The sequence below is a fragment of the Molossus molossus genome, unplaced genomic scaffold (assembly GCF_014108415.1).
Source record: "Molossus molossus isolate mMolMol1 unplaced genomic scaffold, mMolMol1.p scaffold_m16_p_21, whole genome shotgun sequence".
In the NCBI taxonomy this organism is placed as follows: Eukaryota; Metazoa; Chordata; class Mammalia; order Chiroptera; family Molossidae; genus Molossus; species Molossus molossus.
This window is the reverse complement of record NW_023425357.1, coordinates 2,619,278-2,643,616: the sequence shown is the minus strand read 5'-3', so window position 1 is coordinate 2,643,616 and position 24,339 is coordinate 2,619,278. Positions and strand designations below refer to the sequence as shown.

The window sequence follows — 24,339 nt, the reverse complement described above, 5'->3', positions numbered from 1 at the left end:
ATCCTGCCATCCTCACCCCCAGCCCTTGGCAACCAACCACTCATCTACTCTGTCTCCTCACCCCATTCCGGACTCGCCACAGAAATGGAATCCTATCAGAAGGGCCTTTGGAACGGGCCTCTTTCAGCCAGGGTAAGGTGTTCCAAGTTGGTGCATTTTGTCACCTGTCACAGGACTTCATTCCTGTTTACGTCCAAGTAATATTCCACAGACCCACGTTTTTAAGGGGCTGGCTGACAGGTGATTGCTGCCCTGTGGGACCAGACGCTGGTGAAGCTACGGACCGCCCGAGGCCGCCAGCAGCTGGGACACAGGCACGGAGCACATTCCCACACAGACCGCAGAAGGAACCAACCCTGTTTGTGAAAAAAAATAGAACGTGGTCTCCAGACAGGCGGGGGTGGTACGCGGCTCCTTGGCTCTTCTTGCTGGGATGGGAGGTTGTCCTGGGGCCCTTTAGGAGGGGAAGGGAGGGGGTGCTCGCGCCCCTATATAGTCCGTCCTGAGCCTCCCAGGGCCATGGGGACCTGGGTAGTGTAGCAGCAGGTGGTCATGACCAGCAGGTGGGCGTGGAAATCCCAGGCCAAAAGGGCATCTGAGATTGTGAAGGGCAGAGACCCCCACCCAGAACACCTGCCCCTCTTCAGGCCAGGCCACAGCATTCCTGCCTCACCAGGCCCTAGGTGAATGGGGACCCTAGCCTAAAGGTGCAGCAGGGGCTACAAATCAGTGGTGGGCTTTGCGGGTCCCTATAAGCACATTATGGATATAAATCTCCTTTGTGCTATAAGAGTCCCCTAAAGCCTGTCAGGTATGTAAATCTCCTCTCTGCTATAAAAGTTCCTTAAAGCCTGTCAGGTATGTAAATCTCCTCTCTGCTATAAAAGTCCCTTAAAGCATGTCTTGGCTGTGTCTCCTCTCTGCTTTAAGAGTCCCTTAAAGCACATCATAGATGTAGAAATCAGGCAGGGTTTGGAGAGCAGCTCTGGCCACTTCACGTCCTCACATGCAGATCCTAAGGCCCAGAGAGGGACAGTGGGCTGCCAAGGTCACAGCCAGGATGAACGCCACACATGGGTTCGTTCTTCTTTATTACCCTAGTGCCACCCCACGGCTACCCATCCCTTCCGATAGCTCCGCTCATCTTTGCGTCTCCTCACCGCCCCAACCCTCTCCTGGGCTCCTGTCTGTGCCTGGAGCGGGTTGAATTGTGTCCCCTGAAAAGAGGTATCCACGTCCTAAGCCCTGGTCCCGAGGGAGGTGACATTTACAAACAGGGCCTTTGGAGACGTCTTCAAGTTAAGGATCTCACGGCGGCGAGACCATCCTGGATTTAGGGCGGACCCTGAATCCAGGGACGGATGCCCTGGGGAGCGGAGACGCACAGCCACAGCGGGCGAAGGCCCTGTGAAAAGGGACGCGCAGGTCATCAGAGGGCGCCCCGTGGCTGGAACCACCAGCAGCTGGGAAAGGCAGGAAGGGCCCTCCCCGGAGCCGGGGAGGGAGCGAGGCCCTGACCACACCTTGACTTTGGACATGTGGCCTCCCCAGCTTGAGAGACTGAACTGCGGTGGTCGTAAGCCCCCCAGTTTGTGGTGATTTGTGGCAGCAGTCCCAGGAACACACACATGGACCAAAGTCTCCCCCTGGCCTCAGACCTGCAGAATCATCCCAATAACGGGCATATGCATCGCACCGCCACCAAAGCCGCCTTGGAGAAGTGCCTCTCCCGCACCCTGGGCCCAGCAGAGCTGCCTGTGCACACAACGAATGCTGCACTGCACACCTAAACCGCAGTCCGGGGGTGAATCTCACTAAGTGTTCTCTTTAAAAAAATTTTTTTTCCTTTATTGATTTTAGAGAGAGAAGAAGGGAGAGGGAGAGACAGAAACATCGATGAGAGAGAACATCGACTGGCCGCCACCTGCACGCCCCCCCACTGGGGATCGGGCCCACAACCTGGGCGTGTGCCCTGATCAGGAATCAAACCCCGGGGACCTCTTGGTGAAGGGGTCGATGCTCAACCACTGAGCCACACCAGCCAGATTCGCTAAAGGTTCTTAACACAAGAATAAAAAAGCGTGCACACACCACACACCACTGCAAATGTACTTAATGTCACCGAATCGTACACTTGAAAATGGTAAATTTCGTTGTTAAGGGGAAGAAAGAAGAGATGCCCTTTTGCTGTTACGGTGATTACGGTCCCCTGTACCCCTCCCCCAGGAGAGGAGCTGTCCAGTCCCCTTTCCTCAGGCAACAAAGAAAACCTTTAGGGCCTGAGGGGAGGGGCCAGCAGAGGCTGCCTGAGGTCACAGGCGCAAGTGTGGGCTTGGGGAGGGCCCAGCGTGGGTCTGGTTGAGAGGCCCAGGACCCAGAATCAGAACCAAGGGACGGCGTTTGGAAGTCGGCGGTGGATACGGGATTCTGCGCGTGGTTTCCACATGTCCGAGGTGGACGGAGGCCTGCAGACGGGAGTCCGGGGACCTGGCTTCGGCCCCCAGTGGCCTGCCTGGAAGGCTCAGGTCCTGGCAGCAGGGGCGCTGGCAGGCGGACGCCAGCCTGTCTGGGCCACTCGTCAGTTGGTCTTTGGCCTGGGGCTCTGGAAGCTGGACAAGGTGATGAGGAACTGGGCGGCGTAGTAGGTGGCCATGACCAGCAGGCGGGCATGGGCCAGGGGCTGGATGAAGGCGTCCCAGGACAGCAGGGTGTCAGAGATGGCGAAGAGCAAGGCGCCCCAGCCGGCGCTGCCGCCCCTGGCCAGGCCCCGCCACAGCATGGTGGACAGGGCCAGGGCGTAGGCCGTCAGGGGCAGGACCAGGTCTGGGGAGAGGTGAAGCAGCAGGAGGCCGTAGAACGGGAGGGAGGCCAGGGCGATGGGCAGCAGGAGGCCCGGCTGCAGGGGTCTGAAGCCGAAGGCCCAGACGTAGAGCAGCTGGGCCACGGTGAAGGCAAGGACGCCTGGAAGACGGGGGTGGGGCGCCTGGTGAGACCTGCCCCCCTGCCCCCACCCCCACCAGCTCCCACCTGGCCCCTGGGGGTCCCACGTCCCCCTGCCCTGGGGCCATGCGTGTTCCCTGTGGTATCTACTCTGTGCAGAACTGCCCCTCGACTCCACCCGCTCGCCCACCCCAGGGCCTTGGCACTTGCTGGTCCCTCTGCCTAGACCAGTGTGTGCAGTCCTTCCCACACCCTCACCAAGACGCTTGTTCCTTTTCCCTGCAACTGTCCTACTGCAGCCGGGCCTGGGACCCCGCACTCCACTTCCTCGCTGCCTGCCACTCACTCGCTCCAGTCGGGCTGAGCTCCCCAGGGTAGGGGTCTGGGTGTTGGTCACCGAGGTGCCCCCTGCACCCGGGACCCCCTGCGAGCCGCACTCCCTGCTCACCACGGAGAAAGGCCTGGGGCCAGATGAGGAAGACATCTCCGAGGGCAGAGAAGACCAGGGCCCCCTGCAGGACCGAGCTGTGGGCGCCCCCAGGGCACACCCGCAGGAGCCCCAGCAGGCACAGCACCGGCAGGCCCTTGACCAGCGCGCCGACCCAGGACGGCGGGTCCTCGGGGATCCAGAGGAGGAAGTAGGCGGCGCAGGAGAGAAAGAAGGGGCTCAGGGTGCCCAGGCGCGGCTGCCTCCGGGACAAGGGAGCGGCTCAGACCCCGCTCAGCCCAGCCCCCCCCCCCCAGGCTCCAGCCAGCCCCCAGCCCTGGAAGTCAGGCTCCACCGGGCCAAGACTCAGGTCTTGGGGCTTCCATCCCATCCCCACCCAAGGACCCCAGGATGTCCAGCCCCACAGAACCCAGCTTTGCAGGAGGCCAGGACCCCCAATTCCTCCAGCCTGCTCCGGTCCCCAGGAGCCCAGGTCCAGCCCCCCTCCCACACTCAGTGGCTCTCACTTGGGCTGAGAAATGAGGATTTCGGGGCAGACCCTCTTTCCGGGCGTCCATGTCAGCCTGTGAGCCCCCCCTGGGTGGCCAGTATGTGGATGCCAATGGCTTTGGGGTGGAGGGGATGGCGTGTGGTTACACGTTAACCCGAGGAGTGTCCTGTGGACTCTTGAACTGATAACAGCACAGGGATGGCTCTGCCTGGCACCTGCAGATAAGGCGCCCACCGGGGCGCAGGGGTTCCCCCTCCCCCCCAGACCAGGTTTCTTCCCCCTCGCCACTGTGAGCTTCGGGTGCAAATGCCCCTCACAGTCCCGCCCTCCTTCACTGGGGGACAGGGGCGCCATCACCCTGCATCTCAGGTGGAGGACCCTGCCAGAGCAATGAGAGCCCCTCCCCCTGGCTACCCGGGATCCTCCTGCCTGGGCTTCCCTCCCCGTGGCCCCCCCACGTCCTCATCTAACAAATGCCAACGATGACCTGGCAGTTCGAGGTCCCTAGCAGCCAATGGCCCCGGCCTGGAGGGCACCCACCAGAAGGGGATTTCCCACGGGGTCTGGTGAGTGCCCAGTCTGCTCTTGAACTCCACCCCTGAAGTCGAGGACCTACTGGGCACCGGCAGGGCACTCAGGCTGCCTTGGTGACCTCTGACCTCCCACTGCTCCACCTGAGGGTAGAGGGTCAGAGCACGTGACCTGCGAGATCGCCTCCATGGCCGGGCAGATGAGGGCAGAACAGTGGACACATGAGGTTGGGGTGACTAAGGGGTTCCCAGATGACAACTCTCCACCCGCACCCCACGCGGAACTCAAGGTTCAAACAGCAGGCGTCGTAAATGGTCTGTTTATTCGTCTCTGCAGTGTGAAACCGCTTGCACGCGCACGCCAGCCGAGGGAGCTGGAACAAGGTCACTTGGCAGCTGGGCTGGACCCCTACCCCCAGGCACTGGAGGGGGACCCCAGCCAGACCCCCGAACACCTGCCCAGGGTGTGGGAGAGGTGCAGGGCCTCGGGGGAATGTCACTGGAGAGGCGCCCTTGGACCAGGACCCCAGCCCGGGGAAAGTGCAGGGCCGGGGCGCAGGGCTGGGCCAAGGTGTGGCCCCACTCGGGCTCCGGGGGCCTGAGCGGAAAGGTCATGTGGGTGTGGGCATCGGAACCAGGGGCACAGTGGGAGGGGAGGGTGGCTGGCACCTCAGGGACCCCAGCCCTGCCCGGGGCCTGGCTTCCCTCCTGCTCACCCACCCTCCCCCTCGACACATATATAACATATAACACAGGTCTCTCCCGTCCTCGCCTGACATGTACGTAACATATAACACAGGTCTCTTCCGTCCTCGCTCTCTCTACTAGGCTCCGTGTCTTTATTCTAGGAGACAAAACTCCATCATTTCTTTTCTCAGTGCAAATGGGGGCGGGTGGGCCTGTCTCCCTGGCACCAGCCTTAGGGAGTCCGGAGAAGAGAGCATGGGGTGGGGTGGGGGTGGGGTGGGGTGGGCGCTGGGGCCACAGGCCGCCACGGGACTGCCCTGCCCCCGCCCAGGCAGGGTCCGCGCCCAGGATGAGGATCTGGCCGCCGTCACTGGAACCAGGCAGTTACCTGGGAACCAAGAGGGAGATGGAGGTGAGGAGCCCCCGGCCCACCTGCCTCCCACCCCAGCCCCAGCCGCCTGCTACTCACTGGGCGCCTGGGGACACTGGCCCTCCCTGGGCAGAGCCGTTGGGCACTGGAGACAGCTGGAGGGCTTGGGCACTGTCGGGAGAGGGACGTGAGAGGCCAGTGCCCCCCCCCACAATGACACCCCGCCAGCTGCAAGGCTCCTCCATGCTCACCTCTGGCTTTGGGGGAACCCTGAGGGCTCTGGGCTCTTCTCCCTCTCCGTGGTCTTAGGGGGCTGGTGGGCACCAGGGGCTGGGACAGAGGTAGCAGGGTCTCTGGTTGCACTGTGGGGAGCCAGAGGGTTAGTGGCCCACAACCCTGTGTAAGGAGGGGGGCAGCCCGCAGAAGCCAGCGCAGGCGGAACTGGAGGATGGCGGGCACCCTCCTCGTGCCCTCCTGCCCATGGGCTGAACTGGCAGACGGCGCTCTAGGACCCTGTGTGACATCCTGCTGGCACGGGCACAGGCCTAGATGGTCCTGCAAGGGCCCCCTGGAGCAGCTCGGGGCAGGGACAAGCCCAAGGGCCAGGCTTTATTCACCTCCCCCACGCAACCCCCCAGAAGCTGCTCCCGCAGGTCACCTGTCCAAGGAGCTGGGGGCGGAGCTCGTCCCTCGGAGGGTGGCCTGGAGGTCCCTGACGCTGACCAAGGCCTGACAGGGGGCTGTGCGGAAGAGACGGAGACTCAGCAAGCCCTCGGCACCAGCAGCACGCTGGAGGCCGGGCCACAGGGAGGGCGCGCCACTGACCTGAGGGCTCCGCTGCCCTGCCGCTGTCTGAGGCTTCCTGAGGTGCTGAGGGTGCAGGGTCCTGGGACCTGCAAGGTGAGGGAAGCAGCCCCAGGAGGCAGCTGGGTTGGCCCTGACGCCTAAGGGGCCCAGGACGCAGTGCCCGCCTCCCAGCCTCGCCTCCCGGCCTCACCTGAGCTGCAGGGTGCCGGGGGCCACAGGGCCAGCTGGGCTCGGGGCGGGGAGGTCCTGGGGCACACTGAGGGGCCCCTTTGGGGCAGGGGGCCTGAAGCATGGCTCCTTCGCCCCAGATTCCTGGGGGCTGGTCAGGGCATCTGTAGGCACTGGGTCAAAGGTGGCTGTCCAGCTGGGGCCTGGGCGGGGGCAGGGCAGCGGTGAGTGGGCAGGCAGACACCTGCACCCACCCGACCACGCCCCACCCTGCCCATTCACTCACTGGGAGGCTGGGGGCCAGGGCTGGGGTAAGAGGAAGGCCTGGCCCCACCTGGGGCCACCTCCTCCTCGTCGACGTCCTCGTCGTCGTCCTCCTCGTCTTCCTCCTCCTCCTCGCTATCTGTGCTGCCTCCACTCCTGCCCCAGACACCAGCCATCAGCCGGCACTGCAGCCGGGACGGAGTGGGAGCCCCCTCCCCAGGGAGGGCCCGGGAGGGTGGTGCTGTCACACTGCACCCCTGGCCAGTGGGGCAGCCAGCGTCCACCGTGCACTGCAGGTCGCGGCTCGATCCCGGTCAAGGACAGGCGCCTGGGTTCCAGCCCGGGCCAGGGTGCTAGTGGAAGGTAACCAACTGATGTCTCTCTCTCTTTCCCTCTCCACCCCCCACTCTCTCTGGAAATCAATGGAAAAAACACTCTCAGGTGAGGATTAACAAGAGAAAATAGATAGCCAGCCAGTGTGGCTCGGCGGACCGAGCGCCGTCCCACGGACTGAGGTCCCGGTATGATTCCCAGTCGGCACACGCCTGGGTTGTGGGCTCGGTCCCCAGTTGGGGGCCTGCAGGAGGCAGTTGATCGATGTGTCTCTTTCACATCAATGTTTCTCTCTCCCTAAAAAAAAAAAATCAATAAAAACATTAAAAATAAAGAAAATCTTAAAAAAAAAAAAGTAATTTTAATGAAAATAAGCAAAAAACTTATGCTCTGAAAACTACAAAATGCTCCTGAAAGTTAGAAATAGCCAACTTCATGGAAACACACCCACACCCATGGACCAGGAGACATCGCTGTACTGAGCGGCAGGCTCAGAATCCCACCCGGCTCTCCTGCTGAAGCGACAAGCTGATCCCAAAGTTCAGGTATCTCAGGGAGCCCGGAACAGGCTCTCCAACGCCAGACTACTGCAACACAGTCATCCAGACTGGGCAGCCTCGACCCGGAGGAGGACAGACCCTGCACCGAGGGTGCCAGGGCCAGTGACCGGGAAAGACTGGCCTCGGGTGCTGCTGGGACAGCGGCACGCCCACAAGCAGCAGGATGGAGCTTGCCCCCGCCCGCTGCTCAGCGTGGATCCACACCTAACCTGAGAGCTGATGCTGCCTGCTCAAGAAAACCAGTGAATCGTGACCTTGGACTTGGCTGGTCACAGAGTGGGACACCGGAGAAAGGCCAACGAACGCACTATACCCACCACGGCAACGGCCTTCACAGACAGAAAAGCCAAAAACCCATCCACAGAGCAAGATGTCAGAGCAGGGCCACCCTCGGGAGGGCAGGCAGCAGCCGGCAGAGGTACAGGGACGGCCCTACAGTCAAGATTCCTGTACTCGCCTGTATGCTTGTTATACGTCCGTTAAAAAGGTAAAATGCTCCACCCGGCCGCTGTGGCTCAGTGGTTGAGCACTGACCCTGCACCAAGAGGCCGCTAGCTCGATTCCCGGTCAGGACATATGCCCAGGCTGTGGGCCTGATCCCGTCAAGGGCATGCAGGAGGCGGCCAGGCCAATCGATGTTGTCTCTCATTGATGTTTCTCTCTCTCTCCCTCTCCCTCCCTCTCCCAAAATCAATAAAGAAAAAAAAACACAGGTAAAATGCTCTAATCTTCCAATGAGAAGCCCCGGGGGCAGAGGCTGTCGCAGGCACAGAGTTGTTCCCACTAGGAAACCCACATGGCATGACCGTGGTGATGCCGGGCCAGCCAGAATGGAGGAAAGTAATGCAACACTGGCACAGGGAGCCAGCCACAGCTTCCTGACATTTGGCCTGTAAGGGACAATCATCGCCTGTCATGCGACTGAAATCAGGGGAAGGGAAGCTGATGGGACCATCCCACCACCTTTTTGGGAACACCTGCATGAGTGCTAACACTGGAAAGCAGAGCCAAAGGTGGAGGAGGTGACACTGGCTGGAGCTGCACCTGGATCAGCCAGACCTGAAGGAGCCCCCTTGTGTTCCAGCCACCCATAAGCTGTTGCCCTGTTCTTCGTGTAGCTTAATCACCCAAACTGGGTTTCTATCCCCAAGAACTGAGTGTGCCCCAGCGAGCACACACAGCCCGTTCTCCTCACGCCTCACTCACTCAAGCCAACGAGCACGCTCCACGTAAGCCCTGCAGACCCCGCCCCAGCCTGGAAAAGGAGGTGGGCCCTGGCTGGTTTGGTTCAGCGGTTAGAGCATCGGCCCGTGGACCAGAGAGACCTGGGTTCGGTTCCCACTACGGGCACGTACCTCGGTTGTGGTTTGTCCCCGGCCCTGGTTGGGGTTATGTGGGTGGCAGCCACTCGATGTGCTTCTATCACCTCGATGTCTCTCTCTCCCTCCCACTCTATCTTAAGATAAATGCAAAAATGTCCTCAGGAGAGGAAAAAGAAAAGGAGGTGAGAGTGGGACTCACCGCATACCCGGGGGCTGGCCCAGGCGCCCCGCCCTGGCCAGCTGGCTGCCCTGCCAGGCGCCATCCTCCCCGTCAGACTCCACGGAGCCCCGGCCCTCCTCCTCCTCCTCCTCGTCCTCCTCGTCATCGAACTGCTGGATCCGGTCCTTGTAGCACATCTCGAGCAGGTTGGCGTTGGGCTGCGGGCGCAGGCGGCAGAGTGGGGTTGGCAGCACTGCCCACAGCCCCCACCACAGGACAGGGCAGCACTCACGTTCTCGTCGTCGGCATTGAGGGAAAAGGTGATGTTGGCTGTCTTGTCAAAAGGTGCGCTGGAGAGAGCAGGGGCAGCTGAGCCAGGCGGCCTCCTGCTCCTTCCCACCCTCACTGCACAGCGGCCTCCGTCAGCGCCCCCTTGCTGACACCCATCTGCAGAGCTGGGGTCCCGGCCTCTGCCCTCCTGTCCCCTCCTCGCAGAGGTGCCCCAGGGGACCGTGTGGAGCAGGAATCCTGGTTTCAGCGGCCGCTCCTGCCTGTCCCTGGACCCCAGCCCCTGGATGCCCTGCTCGCCCCTAAGGGGCCAGAAGGGCCCTGTTCCATCTGCTTCCCCACTGTCTGCCTCAGGGCACCACGGGCTCATTCTTCAAAACTGGCCTCTTCCACGCGGCAGGCACTTCCTTCAGGGGCCCTGCCCAGCTGGGACCCGTGCAGGCTCTCAGCCGAGTGCGACCTGCCCGGGCCGGGGGCTGACAGTGGCAGAGCCAGGCTCAGAATGGAGGCCTGGGCCGGGGGGTGGTGAAGCCACCTGTGCCCCGCGGAGACCACGGCCGCTGCTGCTACTGGACCCAGTGCCCCTGCACTCACTGGTGACGCCCCCTCCCTGCCCACAACCGACTAAACGTCCCTGTGGCAGAAACGCGGAAGGTAAAGAATGTTCCTGACCAGACGCCAGAGGCGACGACGCGAAAAGGCTGCAGCGACAAGCGCCACCGAGGGAACCGCCCTGGGAGAGGGGCTCGTGGCCCTGGCCTGTGGACGGGCAGGGCCCAGCCTGGGGCACCCCAACACTCCCAGTGACGCGGACGTGGCCTCCCAGAGGAGCGCTTACTTCACGCTTTCCTCCTGCTCCCCAAACTCCTCGTCGTTGAAGCCGAAGTGGTCTATGAAGGCGGAGGTCATGCGCTGCGTCTGGAAATCCACGAAGGCCTGCAGGGGCCGGCAGGGTGGGCAGGGTGGTCGGGGGTGGTCAGGGGCCGGCAGGGTGGGCGGGGGTGGTCAGGGGCCGGCAGGGGTGGTCAGGGGCCGGCAGGGTGGGCAGGGGTGGTCAGGGGCCGGCAGGGGTGGTCAGGGGCCGGCAGGGGTGGGCAGGGGCTGGCAGGGGTGGTCAGGGGCTGGCAGGGGTGGTCAGGGGCCGGCAGGGGTGGTCGGGGGTGGTCAGGGGCCGGCAGGGGTGGTCGGGGGTGGTCAGGGGCCGGCAGGGCTGGTCGGGGGTGGTCAGGGGCCGGCAGGGCTGGTCGGGGGTGGTCAGGGGCCGGCAGGGGTGGTCGGGGGTGGTCAGGGGCCGGCAGGGGTGGTCGGGGGTGGTCAGGGGCCGGCAGGGCTGGTCGGGGGTGGTCGGGGGCCGGCAGGGGTGGTCAGGGGCTGGCAGGGGTGGGCAGGGGCTGGCAGGGGTGGTCAGGGGCCGGCAGGGGTGGTCAGGGGCTGGCAGGGGTGGTCAGGGGCCGGCAGAAGTGGTCGGGGGCCGGCAGGGGTGGTCAGGGGCTGGCAGGGGTGGGCAGGGGCTGGCAGGGGTGGTCAGGGGCTGGCGAGGCACCGAGGACCGGCCCCCAGCCCGTGGCCCACCTGCTGCAGCACAGCCTCCTCAGGGAAGCTGAACTCCTTGAGCCGGTCGTCCTCGTCGTCACTGGAGGAGTGCAGGTGCTGGGTGTTCACCTGGGCGTGGGAGCGGGGCGTGAGGGCACTGGCTGTGGGGGCAGGGACGCCAAGAAGCAGGAGGGGGGGGGGGCTCACCAGGTCCACCATGTTCTTCTTGTTGGTCTCGGCCAGAGGTCCCGACACGAAGGCCTCCCACTGCTCCTGCTGCTCGCCTGGCAGCTCTGCGCGGGGGGCGGGGGTGTGAGGGGGCGAGGATGAGGACGTGAGGGGGGCGGGCGAGGATGAGGACGTGAGGGGGGCGAGGATGAGGACGTGGGGGGGGCAAGGGCGAGGATGTGAGGAGGGACGAGGACATGAGGGGCCCTCGCCCTCAGCACCCCACTCCGCCGGCAAGGCCCCACCTCACCCTTCAGCAGCTGCCCCAGCTGCTGGGCATTGGGCCCCTTCTCCGCGTTCTGCACCAGCGCGTTGGCCACTCTCGTCAGGTGGCCCATGTAGCCCTTCCGTGGCCCCCCTGTGGACCTGGGGAGGGTGAGGTGAAGCTGGACACAGGCCCCGGGCCTAGGCCCCCCACCCCCGCCCCGCGAAGGCGGGACACTCACTGCACGCGGTCGTTCTCCTCCCAGGACGCCAGGATGCGCGCCACCAGGCGGCACTGCTGCAGCAGCTGCGGGAGGGCCAGCCCGGTCACCGCGGCACCGCGGTCCAGGGGCCCAGAGCCCCCGCTGTGGCCTGCCATCACTCTACAAACGTGGCGCACCTTCTCAAACAGCAGCCCACCCCCCCGCTCCCCAGAACGCCTCAGCCACCCAAGTCCACTCGGTGCAGACAACCGACCCAAGTTCCTGCCCCTCCTGGGGCCTGGGCCCCACCCAGGATGCCCAGCGCCTCCTGAGGTCTCCACGTCCTCGCACCTCCCACACAGCACCCTCTACGTCTCCCAGACACGACCTAAAGACAAGTCCGAGCCCCCAACCCCCAGGACGCCGAGTCCCCCACCAAGTACTGACTCCAGGTCAGGTGAGGAACAGATCTGAACAGAGCCCCCCCCCCCGGGGAACCAAGGGGCACCCAGCAGCCCAGCTCACGTGCTTCACGACGGGGTTCGGGCCGGGCGTCCCCAAGCCGTTGTGGGGCGGGGGCCCGGCGCTCAGCATGGCGCTCACGCACACCTCCACTTGGGTGTGCAGGAAGTTGTTGAACACGTAGTGGAAGAAGAGGTCCTGGGGGGGGGAGTGCAGGCTGATGGAGAGGCCCGAGGCACCACGCCTGCCCCCCCGCCCCCTGCTCCTGCCACTCACCAGCATGGTGTTGGGCACGTCCAGTGCCAGGAGCTCCTGGGTCAGGGCGGCGTCATTGGCGCTCAGGGCGCTGGCCAGCAGCTTGACCACGTGCAGCCGTGTGTTGCCCAGTGGAGGGGCCAGGGTGCCCCAGGTCGTGCACAGTGGCTCCAGCTGCGGACACAGGGAAGCTCGGGTCCTGGCCCCCTGCTGCCCAGGACCAAGGAGCGGCCTGCCCTGCCACCCCTCCGGCCGCCCAGCCCACCTGCAGCGGCTCAAACAGGAGCTGGTGGAAGCGACCGAGCCGCGGGCGCAGGGCGTGCAGAGTGCCCAAGCTGGACACAGAGGCGTCCAGGGGCGCCGGGGCCAGGAGCTCCAGCTGTCCGTCCACACTGCTGAAGAAGTTGTTCACGACCACAGACTCGGACCTGCCTCGGGGACAGAAGGGGCAGTGAGTGGCCCAGACAGCCTGTGTGCGTGGGCGGGAGAGCAGCTGCTCCCAGCAGACGTGGGGCCCAGGGACTCAGGGCAGCAGCCCCACTGTGTTCCCCTGGATTCCGATGGGCGGCTGACTGGGCCTGTTTCCTTGGCTGTCAGATGAGAACAGGACTCCTCTCTAGGACCACAATGACTGTGAAGGGGACACTTGTGGGGGCCTGGCCCTGGGACCTCCACCCAACTAAAAACCCTGCTCTCAGGGAGTCACAGGCCGCCCCTCACCGTGGCCTCCTGGGCTCCAGCAGGGTCAGCAGCACCTGGATCCCGCTGACGAGCACGGACGGGTTCAGCTCTCCCTCCAGCATGTTGCTCAGGAGCTGCTCAATCGTCTCCTGCCTGGTCGGAGGGGTCATGGTGAAGGGCCTGGGACCCAGGTCCCCAGGACGGCTCCCCCCCCTGGGCCAGGGCATTGCCTGCAAACCCACTTCTCCAGGGTGGTCAGCAGCGGGTCGGGCTCCGGGCTGTCCTGGACTTGGATCACCTGCTCCCGGCTCAGGCGGATGATGTCGCACAGGGACTGGGATGCGTTGGAATGTTGCTGAGAAGGCGGAGAGAGAGCTGAGGACCCCAGCCCGGCCGCCAGGCCCTCCATGGCCTGGGGTAAGGACTCCCCCAAGAGCTGACCACCTGGCCCCGGCCCTTAGGAACAGGGAAGAGAGTGGCGTGGACACAGGGACATGAGCACCAAGAGAAGAAGCTCAAGGCACCGAACACTGGGGGGAGCGACGGCAGCAAGAAGGGGAAACCAAGGAAAGCTTCCTGAAAGGAGACACCCCCAGAAACCCTGCACCGTTCGGAAGCCAAAGGAAGACATCCACCAACACTGAGGGGCAACCGCGCTCCATGCACAAGCAGAACGCTCCTCTGCTGTGGAAAGGGAGGAAACACCAACACAACACAACACGGTGCACACAGAACACGGTGCTGAGGCAAAGCAGCCAGTCCCGGACCAGGTGCTGAGTGATTCCGTGGGTGTGAAACCCCCAGAAGCAGCAAACCCCAAGGCAGACAGCAGACTGCTGGCTGCCAGGGGCGGGGGAAGGCTGAGGGAAGTGGAGTAACAACTAACAGGCGCAGGGCTTCCTTCGGGAGGACACAATATACACCCAAACCACGGAACCCTGATCATAAATGTGCGGGCCCGTAGCACGTAACTATTCTCAATAAAGCTATCTCCAAAGAAAAAACAAGGGGAGAGCGTGAGCAAAACGCTGAGTCTAACCCAACAGGGTCCACAGGCAGACCCTGACCCACACAGGCTCACAGTAGGCACCCTTGTCCCTCTGCCACGGGAGCCTGGACGGCCACCCTCCTCCTGGGATGGGCGCTGGCTGGGCTCTGGGTGCTGACTGCCCGACCTGTGGGCTGGGGAAGAGCCCAGCCCCACAAGCTGCTGGCGAGGATGCGGTGCCTCCAGACATTCTCCTAAGGACAAGCAGGCCTGTCCAGGCTCAGAGCCAGAGCTGAACGGAAGGAGGGTGAGCAGCCCCCAGGCAGGGCAGCAGCGAGGGCGCAGGGCACAGAGCCCGGAGTCAGAGGACCCTCACCAGACCTGCCCACTCAAGGGAGGTTGGACCAAGTTCCCGGCTGGGAAGAAATGGCCCACGACTGTAAGGCCCTTTCTGCTTGGCCGCTGCGTCAGAGTGGGTGGCCGGGCCCACACGCCGTGCTTCCTCTTCTCACCAACTCCCGTTGAAGGAAGGAGGCCGGGCATGCCTGGGGCACTCACATTGTCATCTTTCGATGGGTGGATCTGCTCGATCAGCCGCTGGACAATCTTCTCCTCATTGAGCCACTTAGGGTGAGAAAGAAAACCGTGCTCTGCTCACTGACCCTGCCTCCAGGCCCCGCCCCTGCCCGGCCCGGCCCCGCCCCTGCCGGAGCTCACATTGACCACTTCCTGCCTCAGCTGGGGCCGCTCCACACAGGTGAGGAGGCGCAACAGCAGGTCCATGATGGCTGAGGTGCCGAGGTGCTGCAGCAGCAGGCCCACAAAGTCGTCCTTCTTCCGCAGGAAGGACACGAGCTGCAGGCACGGCCAGGTCAGACGGCAGGAACTGGGCTATGCCATCTACCCACCCGCCACGGGCCCAGGACAGGACGCACCTGGTCCGGCTTTCGGTTGATGAGGACGCCCATGACCTTGCTGAAGAAGCTGGCCAGCAGTGGGTTGAGGCAGCCGCCGCTCTGCAGGAAGCCGTACAGCCGGTTCAGCAGGGACTCGTCTGCGCCCAGGGCGTCATTGATTTGGGGCACGTCCGAGGTCAGGATCTCACAGGCCACACTGGGGTACCTGGGGGGGTGGCGGGTTTGGCTGTCACATCCAGACAGGGAAGCAGATAAGGGGGAGAGCCAGCTGGGCCATCCTCACCTCCCCCACAGCACGGTCCACCCTCCTGACCCCCCACCAACCTGTCACCTCCTGAACATCCACCTGCAGGTCCCATGGCCCTGCCCCAGCCCAGGTCACCATCAGAGCTTCCCCTCCACAGTCTGTCCAGGTGACCTCTCTAAAACCCACCCTCACCCTCACCCCCTTCTCCAGACACTGGCCCACCCAAGGCCCCTGGTGACAACCTGCTTGAGGTGCCTTGTGAACTGTGGGGGCCTCGAATGCCTCCTCCCCTGGGCTCCTTGGAGCGGGGCAGGGAACCCAGGGGCCCGGAGGGCACAGGTGTCAGAACGGAGGTCATACTCAGGTGTCATACCCAGGGCCCCAAGTACACAGCATTTCCCTGCTTCTGTGAGCCAGAGCCCCCCAGACATGTGCAAGGGAGGGGGATAGAGGGAGGGAGGGAGGGAAGTCAGAGAAAAGAAGGGGAAAATGCATGTGGGAGCAGGTATATGACAAAGAGACATCAGGAGGCAGAGGACTCTGCTGACCTGCCAAAGTCCCTGAAAACTCACTGAACCCCTACAATGGGCAAGCTGAGGGCAGCCCTCACTCGTGCACCGCCTGGCTCAGGCCTCCACGCGAGGGGGGCTGGGCAGAGAGCAACACCAGGGAACAGGGAGGACAAACCTGGCCCAGTATGGACCATGCAGGGCCTGAGAAGGGCAGCGGGGACCAGGGCAGACAAAAGTCCCCAGTTATGGAGACAATTCCAATTCTGACCCCAACAGGGCCCTGCCAGCCTGGCCCGTCATACGCAGGGCCCCAAGTACCCAGGCAGTGACTTGGGGTGGGTGGAAGAGAAGGGCAGAGGAGTGTGCAGAAGGGGCAGCGGCCACCAAGTCTGTGCCCACTCTGCTCACAGCCGTGCCCAGTGCTCTGGTACCATGCCGGGCACAGGCAGATCTTACCCAGCTCATGCTCCAAAAAAGGGAAACTTACAAGAGAATTACAGGTAAAAAATGCTGTCTGGAGTGGGAGGGCTTGCGTTAAGCCACACCGGGCCTGCAGGCCCTCCTGCTGCCACCCTGGCTGACAGGGCTGACCTCTGTCGCCACGGGGCACAGGCAGTGTTCTCTCACAACTGCATGTGATTCTGCACTCGTCTCCACAAAAACCCAACTGAGAAAAACAGCAGGAGAAAGACTCTGGGGGGGGGGTTGGGGGGGGGCCACGAAACAAGACTGGCCAGGCGCTGCGCCCCGAGGGCCCCCCTCCCCCCCTCCACGGGAGGCTGTCTGCAAAGCCCATCACAAAAATGCTTTCCAAGAGTTCTGCCGTGAGTGCTTTGGAGCCCAAGCTGCAGGTCTGCACCGGGCCTGGCCTCATCCCCGTTTCCTTGCTCCGACCGACCGGGAGCCCGAGACAGGACGGGCGGGCTCACTTGTAGCGCAGCCGCTCCTCTCCACTGGCCGGTGGCTCCTGGGTGACCCAGGCCACCATGGCCTGCAGGTGCGGTGGCTGCAGCAGGAAGTCCAGCAGCTTGCGATTGACCACCTTGCACTCCTGCAGGACGTCCTCCTCATCCAGCAGCTCGGGCAGGCTCAGGTCCTCCCGCTCCAGCAGTGTGTCCAGGTGTGAGCTTGTGTGCAGGTCAAACTTCCAAAACATGGCGCCCTGCGGGCAGGGGCTGTCACCACAGAGGCCCCCAGCCAACCCTGCAGGTACCAGATCTGGTGTCTCCCCAAGCTGCCTCTGGTGCAGACCCCTGAGGTCCAGGGGTTACCTTCACACCTGAGGCCCACTGTCCTGCCCAACCCTCGGCCCCCAAGCTCAGAAAAGGGCCCTGGATATAGACTGTGCACAGGGTCTGTGCAGAGAGTCCTGACGCTGTGCGCAGAGCCACCATGGCCCGGCCCCATGAGGGCTGCGTCCACTGTCCCCACATCTGGGCAGGGGAGTCCCCAGGGTGGGGCCAGAGCTGTGCTCATCCTGGAACCCCTGCCATGAGACTGCCTTCATTCTATCTGCGGAACAAATTCAAGTGCCCCGAGACGGCCAGCACACGGCTACCATCCAGCCCGGCAAACCACCACGTGGTGCAGGGCGTGGGGTGGTGGCAGGCAGAGGGAAGTCTGTGCCGTTGCCTAGATGCCACACACACACACACACAAACACACCCAACCCCCTCCCACCCACAGCCCAGGACAGGAAAGAGGGACATGGTGGGGGGGTGTATTCCCAGAACAGCCATGCTGGGCCCAAAGGAGGCAGGGCAGATGGCTCAGCAGGGAGGACAGGCCAGCTCCTGCCACCTGGAGGATGGTGCCCTGGCTCGGACCCTGCATGCCCGGCTGTGGCCTGCCCACCTGCACAGGTACTGACTGGCATCAGGAGCACCTCCTGTGGAGCACTCACTAGGTGCCGGGTGGGCCCAAGCCCCTGCTGCACTGGAACTCAACCGCCCCTACAGGCTCCTCAGTCCAGACCCCGGCTGCAGACCCACCCTGAGCTCGCAGCCAGGCTCCCCAGGCTGCCGTCCTCCCTCCGAGAGTCCACCATGCACTGAGCACTGTCCCCACGGCCCTGGCTGAGAGGCTGTTGTCACCCTATCGCACAGCAGGCAACCCACGCCCAGGTAAGCTGGGGGCTCCGCAGCACAGCACAAGCACTGACGGAAGTTCAAACCTATCACCTGCTTCGTGGAGACCACCTGAGGCAGAGACGCCCCTCTTGGGCACCTCCAGACCCGCAGATGCCAGTCCCTCTTCCACGATGCCCTCCGAGTCTTCTCCGCCCCACGCCACTCCAGCCATGGACAGCATGCCAGCCATGGACAAAGGAACCCCCTCCCAACGACACTGACTCAGGAAGCAGCCGGGGTGGAGCCCGGGCGGAGCCAGTGGGCGCAGGTGACCAGCCTTCTAAGCCACAGTCGATTCAGGACACGGTGCAGCTGCACCCAGCCCTCCGCTCCAGCCTCCACAGGAGCCTTGGTCACACCGGCCATCCGGTGGCCTCCTGGCTGTGACCGGGGACAAATGGCTCTAAATCACAACAACCCTGGGGATGCACTTCTGTGCTAAGCCCCAGCTGACCACGCCTGAAGGTGCAGTGGGGACCGGCCCCATGTGCAGGGCAGCCAGGACGGCACCTCCCAGGGTCCTAGCCTGCCGGACACGAACATGGACTTGCCCGAGCCACTCACCGCCCCACCCCCCCGCCACTTCTCTGAACCACAAATTTGAGCGTCTCGTGTTGGTTCCCAGCCCAAAGCCCCCTGATGGCCTCTCTAGTGTCCACGTTCAAAGCACCAAGGACCACTGGCCACTCCTGCCCACCACTTCTGGGACATGGGCCCAGCCTGCGCAGCACCTCTGCTCGCTGCCACCGTAAGACGTGCTTTCGCTGCCCGGGCCCCGACGGCACGGCCAACCGCACAGCGCCTTCCTCGCCAGGCCGCTCTTGGCGCCCGGGCACAGGACCTGGCACAGAACCTGAGCCGGATGGACCTGGGACCAGAAGCATCTCAAGGGGCAGCCACCACCTGGGGTCATGAGAAACAAGGACCTCGACATAAGAATACCACCTGCTTCTACATCGGAGACTTTTGAGGGGCAATGAGGGGACCAGAGAGGCCAAAAGGCCACCCAAGTGGAGTGAGCCAGGGACCACACGCCCTGACTCCATCCACAGACAGCAGATCAGTGGTTCTCAGGAGCTGGGGGAGATGGAGATGTGCTAATAGGCGCTGGTTTCCTTGTGGGGAAAGGATGTTCGGGAAAAGCCCCCCCAGAAGTTCTGAAATCAATCACACCACTTTACTGTCAGTTACCCCTCCGCCGAAAGACCCCCTGTGGTGATGACTGCACAGCTCTGTGACTGTCCCAGAAGCCGCTGAATCGTGCACTATAACTGGTGAATCATATGGTGTGTGAATTACATCTCAACAAAAACTGTCACCAAAACAAACAGAACCAGAGCTGCCGAGCCCTGTGCGGGGCCAGGCCCAGCCTCACTCCACGGCCCAGTCACCCGGAGCTGACAGGCGCCAGCTGCCCGCAGAGCTGGGATGCATGAGGGTTCCACCCTGGGTTCCCCTTCCCACCACACCGGCACAGTCCTTAAGCTAGGTAGCCCCCCCTGTGTGGGAGGCAGGGCAGGGCAGGGCTCAGCCAACCCTGCAGAGAACCTGTGCCTCCACAAGGGGTCCCTTGTACCATGTCACCAAGATGACATGGTGGAGCACTGTTTTTACTCCCATTTGATAGATGCAGGGACACAGGCCTGCAGGGAGGAGCCCTGGCTGCCAAGAGGCAGACCCCAGATCCCAGACCTGCATCCCTGCTGTCCTGGCTAAAGGCCCACACACTTCCAAGGCACATGGTTAGAAGGGGCAGGCTATGCTTCCCCAAGCTCCCACCTGCTGTGGACAGCACGTCAGACTTCCCTCCCAAAGCTGCTTTCCAGAGATTTACAGTGGGGTGGGGGTGGCTGCACAAGATGGGGGTGGAGCCCTGGCCAGTTTGGCTCAGTGGTTGGAGCGTCGGCCTGCAGACCAGAGAGTCCCGGGTTCGGTTCCCACTAGGGGCACGTACCAAAAAAAAGATGGGGGTGGAGGGGGAGCTGGGCTCTGGATCCAGAGACCTCATGATCCCCGTGGCCCCTTAAACTCTCAGAACCTCAGACTGCCTCTCTGAAGATCAGGAGGCTGGCTGCAAGGACCAGATGCACCGCGTGGTGGTCAGAGCCCTACAAACATCACTTCTCAGCTTCGCGAGACCGAGGACACGGACCACGAACTGGGAAAAAGCACACACCAAAAAAGAGGAAAAGGGAAAGTAACATCCCCGCCACAAACTCTCAATGCACTCCAGCCCCACGTCCGGCAGGTCAATCCCTTCTTCTTGCTTAATGGAACTTGCCGGAAGCCCTGGGAACCAGACGGGAGGGCTGGTTCTCCTTCTCACACTCTAACGGGTGCGCCCGGGCCAGCACCTGGCATCCGGGAGCCTCGTTTCCGGTCAGTGAAGTGGGGGCACTGCCGGCCAGGAAGGGCCATGCTGTGGAGACAGCTGGGTCAGGCAGGTGACAGGCAAGAGCTCTGGCAGGTGCTGGCCCCTTCCTGTGTGTCCCTGAGGCCAGGACACTTGTAGTGGGAGGGAAGGAGACCACCACACCCCTGGGTGGCGGTGCTCAGAACAAAAAAGCAACAAGCCCGGAGAAAGACTGTGAGAAAGACTGTGCCTCGTCTGCCTGAGTGACTCAAGTCATTCAAAGACTCTGTCGGGCACCACACTCCCCGCTGCCCCCACCCTTTCCAACTTGCAGCAAACTTCAAGAAAGCGGAAGTGACTACCACTGGTTTTTAGCAACCGTTTGAAAACCAAGACTGACTGCAAGCGGAAGAAGGGGAAACTGTAAACGAGAAAGGAAGCCATTAAACACAAGAGCACCTCTCCCTCCGCAAGCTCTGCACCATCACCTAGGGTCTCCCACTGCGCGCGGCTCTGAGGCTCCTGTCCATCCGTCCGTCACACAGGGCCTGCCTGCAGCTCCCACAGAGCCGTCCCTGCTGCTGCCACCACTGCTGCCACCATCTCCACACAGCTCCGCCTGCTGGGAGCCTGCAGGCAGATCCTTTACCTGACACCCCTTCCCCACCTGCCCTGGCCCCAAAGCACCGGGAAGTGGAGGTCAAGGGCGCAGAGGCCTCTGGGAGGGCCTCCAGGGCGGCCACCTAAGCGGCCCTGAGGCTTAACAGAGGCCGTGTAGGGAGAGGCCATCAGCGCCCTACTGGCCACTGCCACCCTCAGCCATCCCAGGCCACTGGCTACTCTAGTGAGACAGGCCAGGCGAGCCCCAGAAGGGGAGAACCCACTGCTGGCCGGCCAGGTCCCAGCCCTCTAACTCCCACAACCCACTGCCACCCTCAGCCCAATCTGGAAAGGGGATGAGGGACTTCTGATTCCAAAGACAGGAAGAAGTAATGGCAGGACCCCGCATGTGTGCTGCCACACAACCAAAGACAGACCCAGCAGGGCCGGTGGTGGGACACCCATGTAGAAGAGGAGGCCAGAAAGGGACCTGGCCAAAGCCACACGGGAGGGCGGCCTGGGGCCTTCCTGTGGCTTGGGAAAGCCTGGGGGGTCCCCAGTGAGGCGCCTCACTCTCTGATCCCAGAGAAGACTCTCCTAAGGGAGGCGGCTATGCTGGTCCCCCCCCCCCCCCGAGAACAGAGTAATTAGGAAACAGCAGAGACGGGGGACACCAGGCCAAGGACTGAGGAGAAGCCCAAAAACACATTCAGTACAATCTCTGAAATGGGTCACAAGTTCACAGGAAAAAAGAAAAAGCACAACAAATAGATTTTGAAGCAGCCCTTGGAGAACAGAGCAGAGTGAGTGTTACAAGGTGATCCAGTCAGAGGGGCCTGAGCTCCAGTCCTGCTGTCCAGACGCAAACCTCAGTGGCCTCAGACCAGGGACCAACCCCCGGGAGCCTCAGCTCCGCACCTGTGACACCTCGTGGTTGACCGCACTTCCCAGGGGAAGTTCCATAAAGCCGGGGTGGTCAAAGGGAAAGCCATGGCTTGGCCATGAGAGGAAGGCGTGTCCCCACCCCAGTGTTGAGCCTGCCCACTGAGGTGCCGGGGAGCCCATGGGGAGCCCATGGGAGCCCACGGCCGCCAGGAAGGCTCCTCAGTCTCACCGACACTCCTAGGCCTCTCTCACCTCATCTCTGCCTGCCACCCGCATGGTGCTCAACACTCCTGCCACACCTGACTGCTCCTTTGCGCCCTCACGCCTCTGCCTGGCTCAGCTGCTCCCTCTGCTTCCCTCCGGCTCTTCAAGCCTCACTGGCTCCTCCTGGGTCCTTCAGGCTTCAGCGCAGACACCACTTCCTCCAAGAAGCCTCCCCTGACTGCCTTAGGGCCTGTTCCACACTTCCACGGCTTCCGTGGTCACCTTGTGACAGCGTCTGAGGGTTCTGTGACAGCATCTGCCTGTTGGGTCACCTGCCTCCCCTGCCAGGTGCCCATTTCCCAGGACCCCGCGTAAGACCAGGCCCACAGCTGGAGGGTCTTGTGGAATGAATGAAAACTGAAGGTCACTTGGCCATAGATCCTGAAGAAAAGTTGTTGGGGCCGAGGGGTAGGACAAGCATTGCCCTCTAATGGAAAGAAGCAGTCGATGGCCCAACAGAAAGTACCAAAAACAAGAACGTAAATCAAAATACACAACACACAGCCGCTTTGGGGTAGCAACGGAGAGGTGAGCCAAAACCACACCACACCCGAGCAAGAGAGCAGGGTGCAGTACTTCTAGCGCCCTGCATTCTGCTCTGGGCTCCTACAGGGTGGCGGGTCCCCAGCAGCAGCCTGAGAAAGGAGCCCCAAGGTCCGCGTCACTTTACCTCCGTGGACGTTGCTTTACAACTCTCAACCCCAAACGGCACCTGACAACCTAACTTTCCTTGCAGAAACACCTTGCTTTTCAGACTGGTAACATCTGCGCCCTCAGCATGGAGGTCCGGGTATGTCAGAACGCAGCAAGAGCGCTGGCCAGTGTGGCTCTGTGGTTAGAGGGTCGGCCAACACACACGGAAGGGCCGCAGGTTTGTTGCCCAGTCAAGGGTATGTCCCTGGGTTTGCAGGTTCAATCCCCGGCCCAGATTGGGCCGCGTGCGGGAGGCAACCAATCGATGTCTCTCACATGGTTTCTCCGCCTCCCCTTTCTCCCTTCCACTCTCTCCAAAAATCAGTGTAAATATCCTCAGGTGAGGATTAACCAAAAAAGAAAGAGCAGCCAAAATGACCCCACCAGGTCACTGCAGGGCAGGGACGAGCAGCCCCCGGGTATTCCGGCCACTTCCTTCCAACACGGCTGCACTCCAGGTGCACAGGCCGCTCCTGGGTCCCTGCCTGCACATGTTTGCACCTGCTGTTCCTTCTACAGGGCCGGCCCTTCTTCCCAGCACCATCCGTCAACTCCTACTCACCCTTCCTAGACAGAAAACCCCACCCGCCGAGCCAGTCTCCCCGGGGCCGGCTCGGGCCTCCCGCGGCGCTCTGCGCGACCTCTATCCCGCGGTTCCGGGGACCGTCCGGCTCTGCTGTGTCTCCGGGCTGGTTCCCCTCCCTGGTGCCCGGCACCAGGCTCAGCAGGCCCCATCTCCAAGAAGGGGAAGTACCTCCAAAAGAGCCCCGGCCTGGGGAGCCCAGTCAGGGTGAAGGGGCGCCCCCCTCCCTCCTGGTCTTCCCGAGCCCCGGGGTCAGACGTCTCGGGGTCCATGGCAGGGGGCAGGGACAGAGGGAGGGTGGGGTGTCCATGGGAAGGGTCTGAGGAGAGATGAGGGTGTTCGGGGGTGCAGAGGAGTGAGTGGGGCAGAGTCCCAGGGGGCAGGGGGAAGTGGGGGGACAGGGGGAGAAGAGACTGGGGGAAGGTGGGCTGGGGGAGGGGAAGAGACTTAAGGGACTTGGAGGACAGAAGAAAAGAGTCTAAGGGACTTGGGGGATTCAGGGTAGGAGACTGGGGGGGCTGACAAAAAAAGTCAAGAGACTTGGGGGGGCTGAGAAAAACAGTCTAAGGGACTTGAGGGGTTGAGGGGCCGAGGCTAAGTGACCCAGGGGCTGAGGGACAAGACGGGGGGCCCAGGAGGAGGGAAGGGTCCGAGGAGGAGGGCTGAGAAGACTCGAGGGAACCAGGCGGGGCTCCCGGGGCAGGGGTGCGGGACTCGGGGAGCCCGGCTTGCCGCTCACCTGCGCGGGGGGGCGGCGGCTCCTCGCACTCGGGGCTCATCGGGGCGCCCCCCCCGCCCCGCCGCTGGCGGCTCCGGCCCGGTTCAGGGGCCCGGTACGTGGGGGCGGGGGGCGGCGGGGTCTCGCGCACGCGCTCTCGGGCCTACGGAGGGCCCTGGCGCAGCGAGCCGCAGAGTTCGGGGTCCGCGCCGGCTCGGTGCGGGCGGGGCCGCCCGGGGGCCGCGGGAGGTCAGCGGGGTCGCGCGGTCCGCCCGCGCAGGCCCTCGGCGGGGAGGTCGCCCTGGTCGGCCCGGGTAGCGTCCCGCGGCAAAGCCGAGGCGGGCGGGAAGGCGTCCCCCTCACAGTCCGAGCAGGCCGCAGTGCTGAGCGGCGGCCGACGGATCCGAGGCCCACTTTCTTCACCACCCGGTCCCCACACCGGCAGCGTCTCCCGGTTTTGCAGTCGGCGCCAGGCCCTCCGACGCCCGGCTCCGTCCGCCACTATCCCACAATCCCC

At 63.2% G+C, this 24,339-nt stretch overlaps 2 protein-coding genes across 3 annotated transcripts; both read right to left on the bottom strand.

The window, feature by feature from the left end:
• Positions 1-2,578: 2,578 nt before the first annotated feature.
• On the bottom strand, positions 2,579-3,952 carry TMEM86B (transmembrane protein 86B). The gene is made up of 3 exons (XM_036276021.1): positions 3,895-3,952; positions 3,389-3,626; positions 2,579-2,961 (listed from the first exon to the last, which is right to left on the bottom strand). The coding sequence occupies exons 1-3, from the start codon at positions 3,943-3,945 to the stop codon at positions 2,579-2,581; spliced, it is 672 nt and encodes a 223-aa protein (XP_036131914.1). The 5' UTR covers positions 3,946-3,952.
• Positions 3,953-5,560: 1,608 nt separating this feature from the next.
• Positions 5,561-23,888, bottom strand: PPP6R1 (protein phosphatase 6 regulatory subunit 1). 2 transcript variants are annotated; one of them, XM_036274852.1, is made up of 23 exons: positions 23,844-23,888; positions 16,527-16,759; positions 14,857-15,043; positions 14,639-14,776; positions 14,480-14,545; positions 13,176-13,288; positions 12,973-13,086; positions 12,518-12,680; positions 12,274-12,426; positions 12,061-12,195; positions 11,575-11,639; positions 11,379-11,494; positions 11,108-11,193; positions 10,940-11,029; positions 10,206-10,303; positions 9,372-9,429; positions 9,119-9,297; positions 6,727-6,860; positions 6,463-6,643; positions 6,291-6,358; positions 6,124-6,205; positions 5,717-5,827; positions 5,561-5,636 (listed from the first exon to the last, which is right to left on the bottom strand). In XM_036274852.1, exons 2-23 carry the CDS (start codon positions 16,751-16,753, stop codon positions 5,561-5,563), a joined length of 2,640 nt encoding a protein of 879 aa, XP_036130745.1. In that variant the 5' UTR covers positions 16,754-16,759; positions 23,844-23,888. The 2 variants fall into 2 exon arrangements, with proteins under 2 accessions (XP_036130745.1, XP_036130744.1); XM_036274851.1 differs by lacking the exon at positions 23,844-23,888 and adding an exon at positions 21,817-22,421.
• Between the last annotated feature and the right edge of the window lie 451 nt (positions 23,889-24,339).

Coding starts and splice junctions, on each gene's coding strand:
- PPP6R1 (XM_036274851.1), bottom strand. CDS start 21,840: ATGCGGGTGGCAGGCAGAGATGAG. Junction 14,777..14,856: donor TCAACCGAAAGCCGGACCAG/GTGCGTCCTGTC, acceptor CCGTGCCTGCAG/CTCGTGTCCTTCCTGCGGAA. Junction 11,495..11,574: donor GAGGAGAACGACCGCGTGCA/GTGAGTGTCCCG, acceptor CACCCTCCCCAG/GTCCACAGGGGGGCCACGGA.
- TMEM86B (XM_036276021.1), bottom strand. CDS start 3,945: ATGGACGCCCGGAAAGAGGGTCTGCCCCGAAATCCTCATTTCTCAGCC. Junction 3,627..3,894: donor ATCCTCATTTCTCAGCCCAA/GTGAGAGCCACT, acceptor TCCCGGAGGCAG/CCGCGCCTGGGCACCCTGAG. Junction 2,962..3,388: donor GCCCCAGGCCTTTCTCCGTG/GTGAGCAGGGAG, acceptor CCCGTCTTCCAG/GCGTCCTTGCCTTCACCGTG.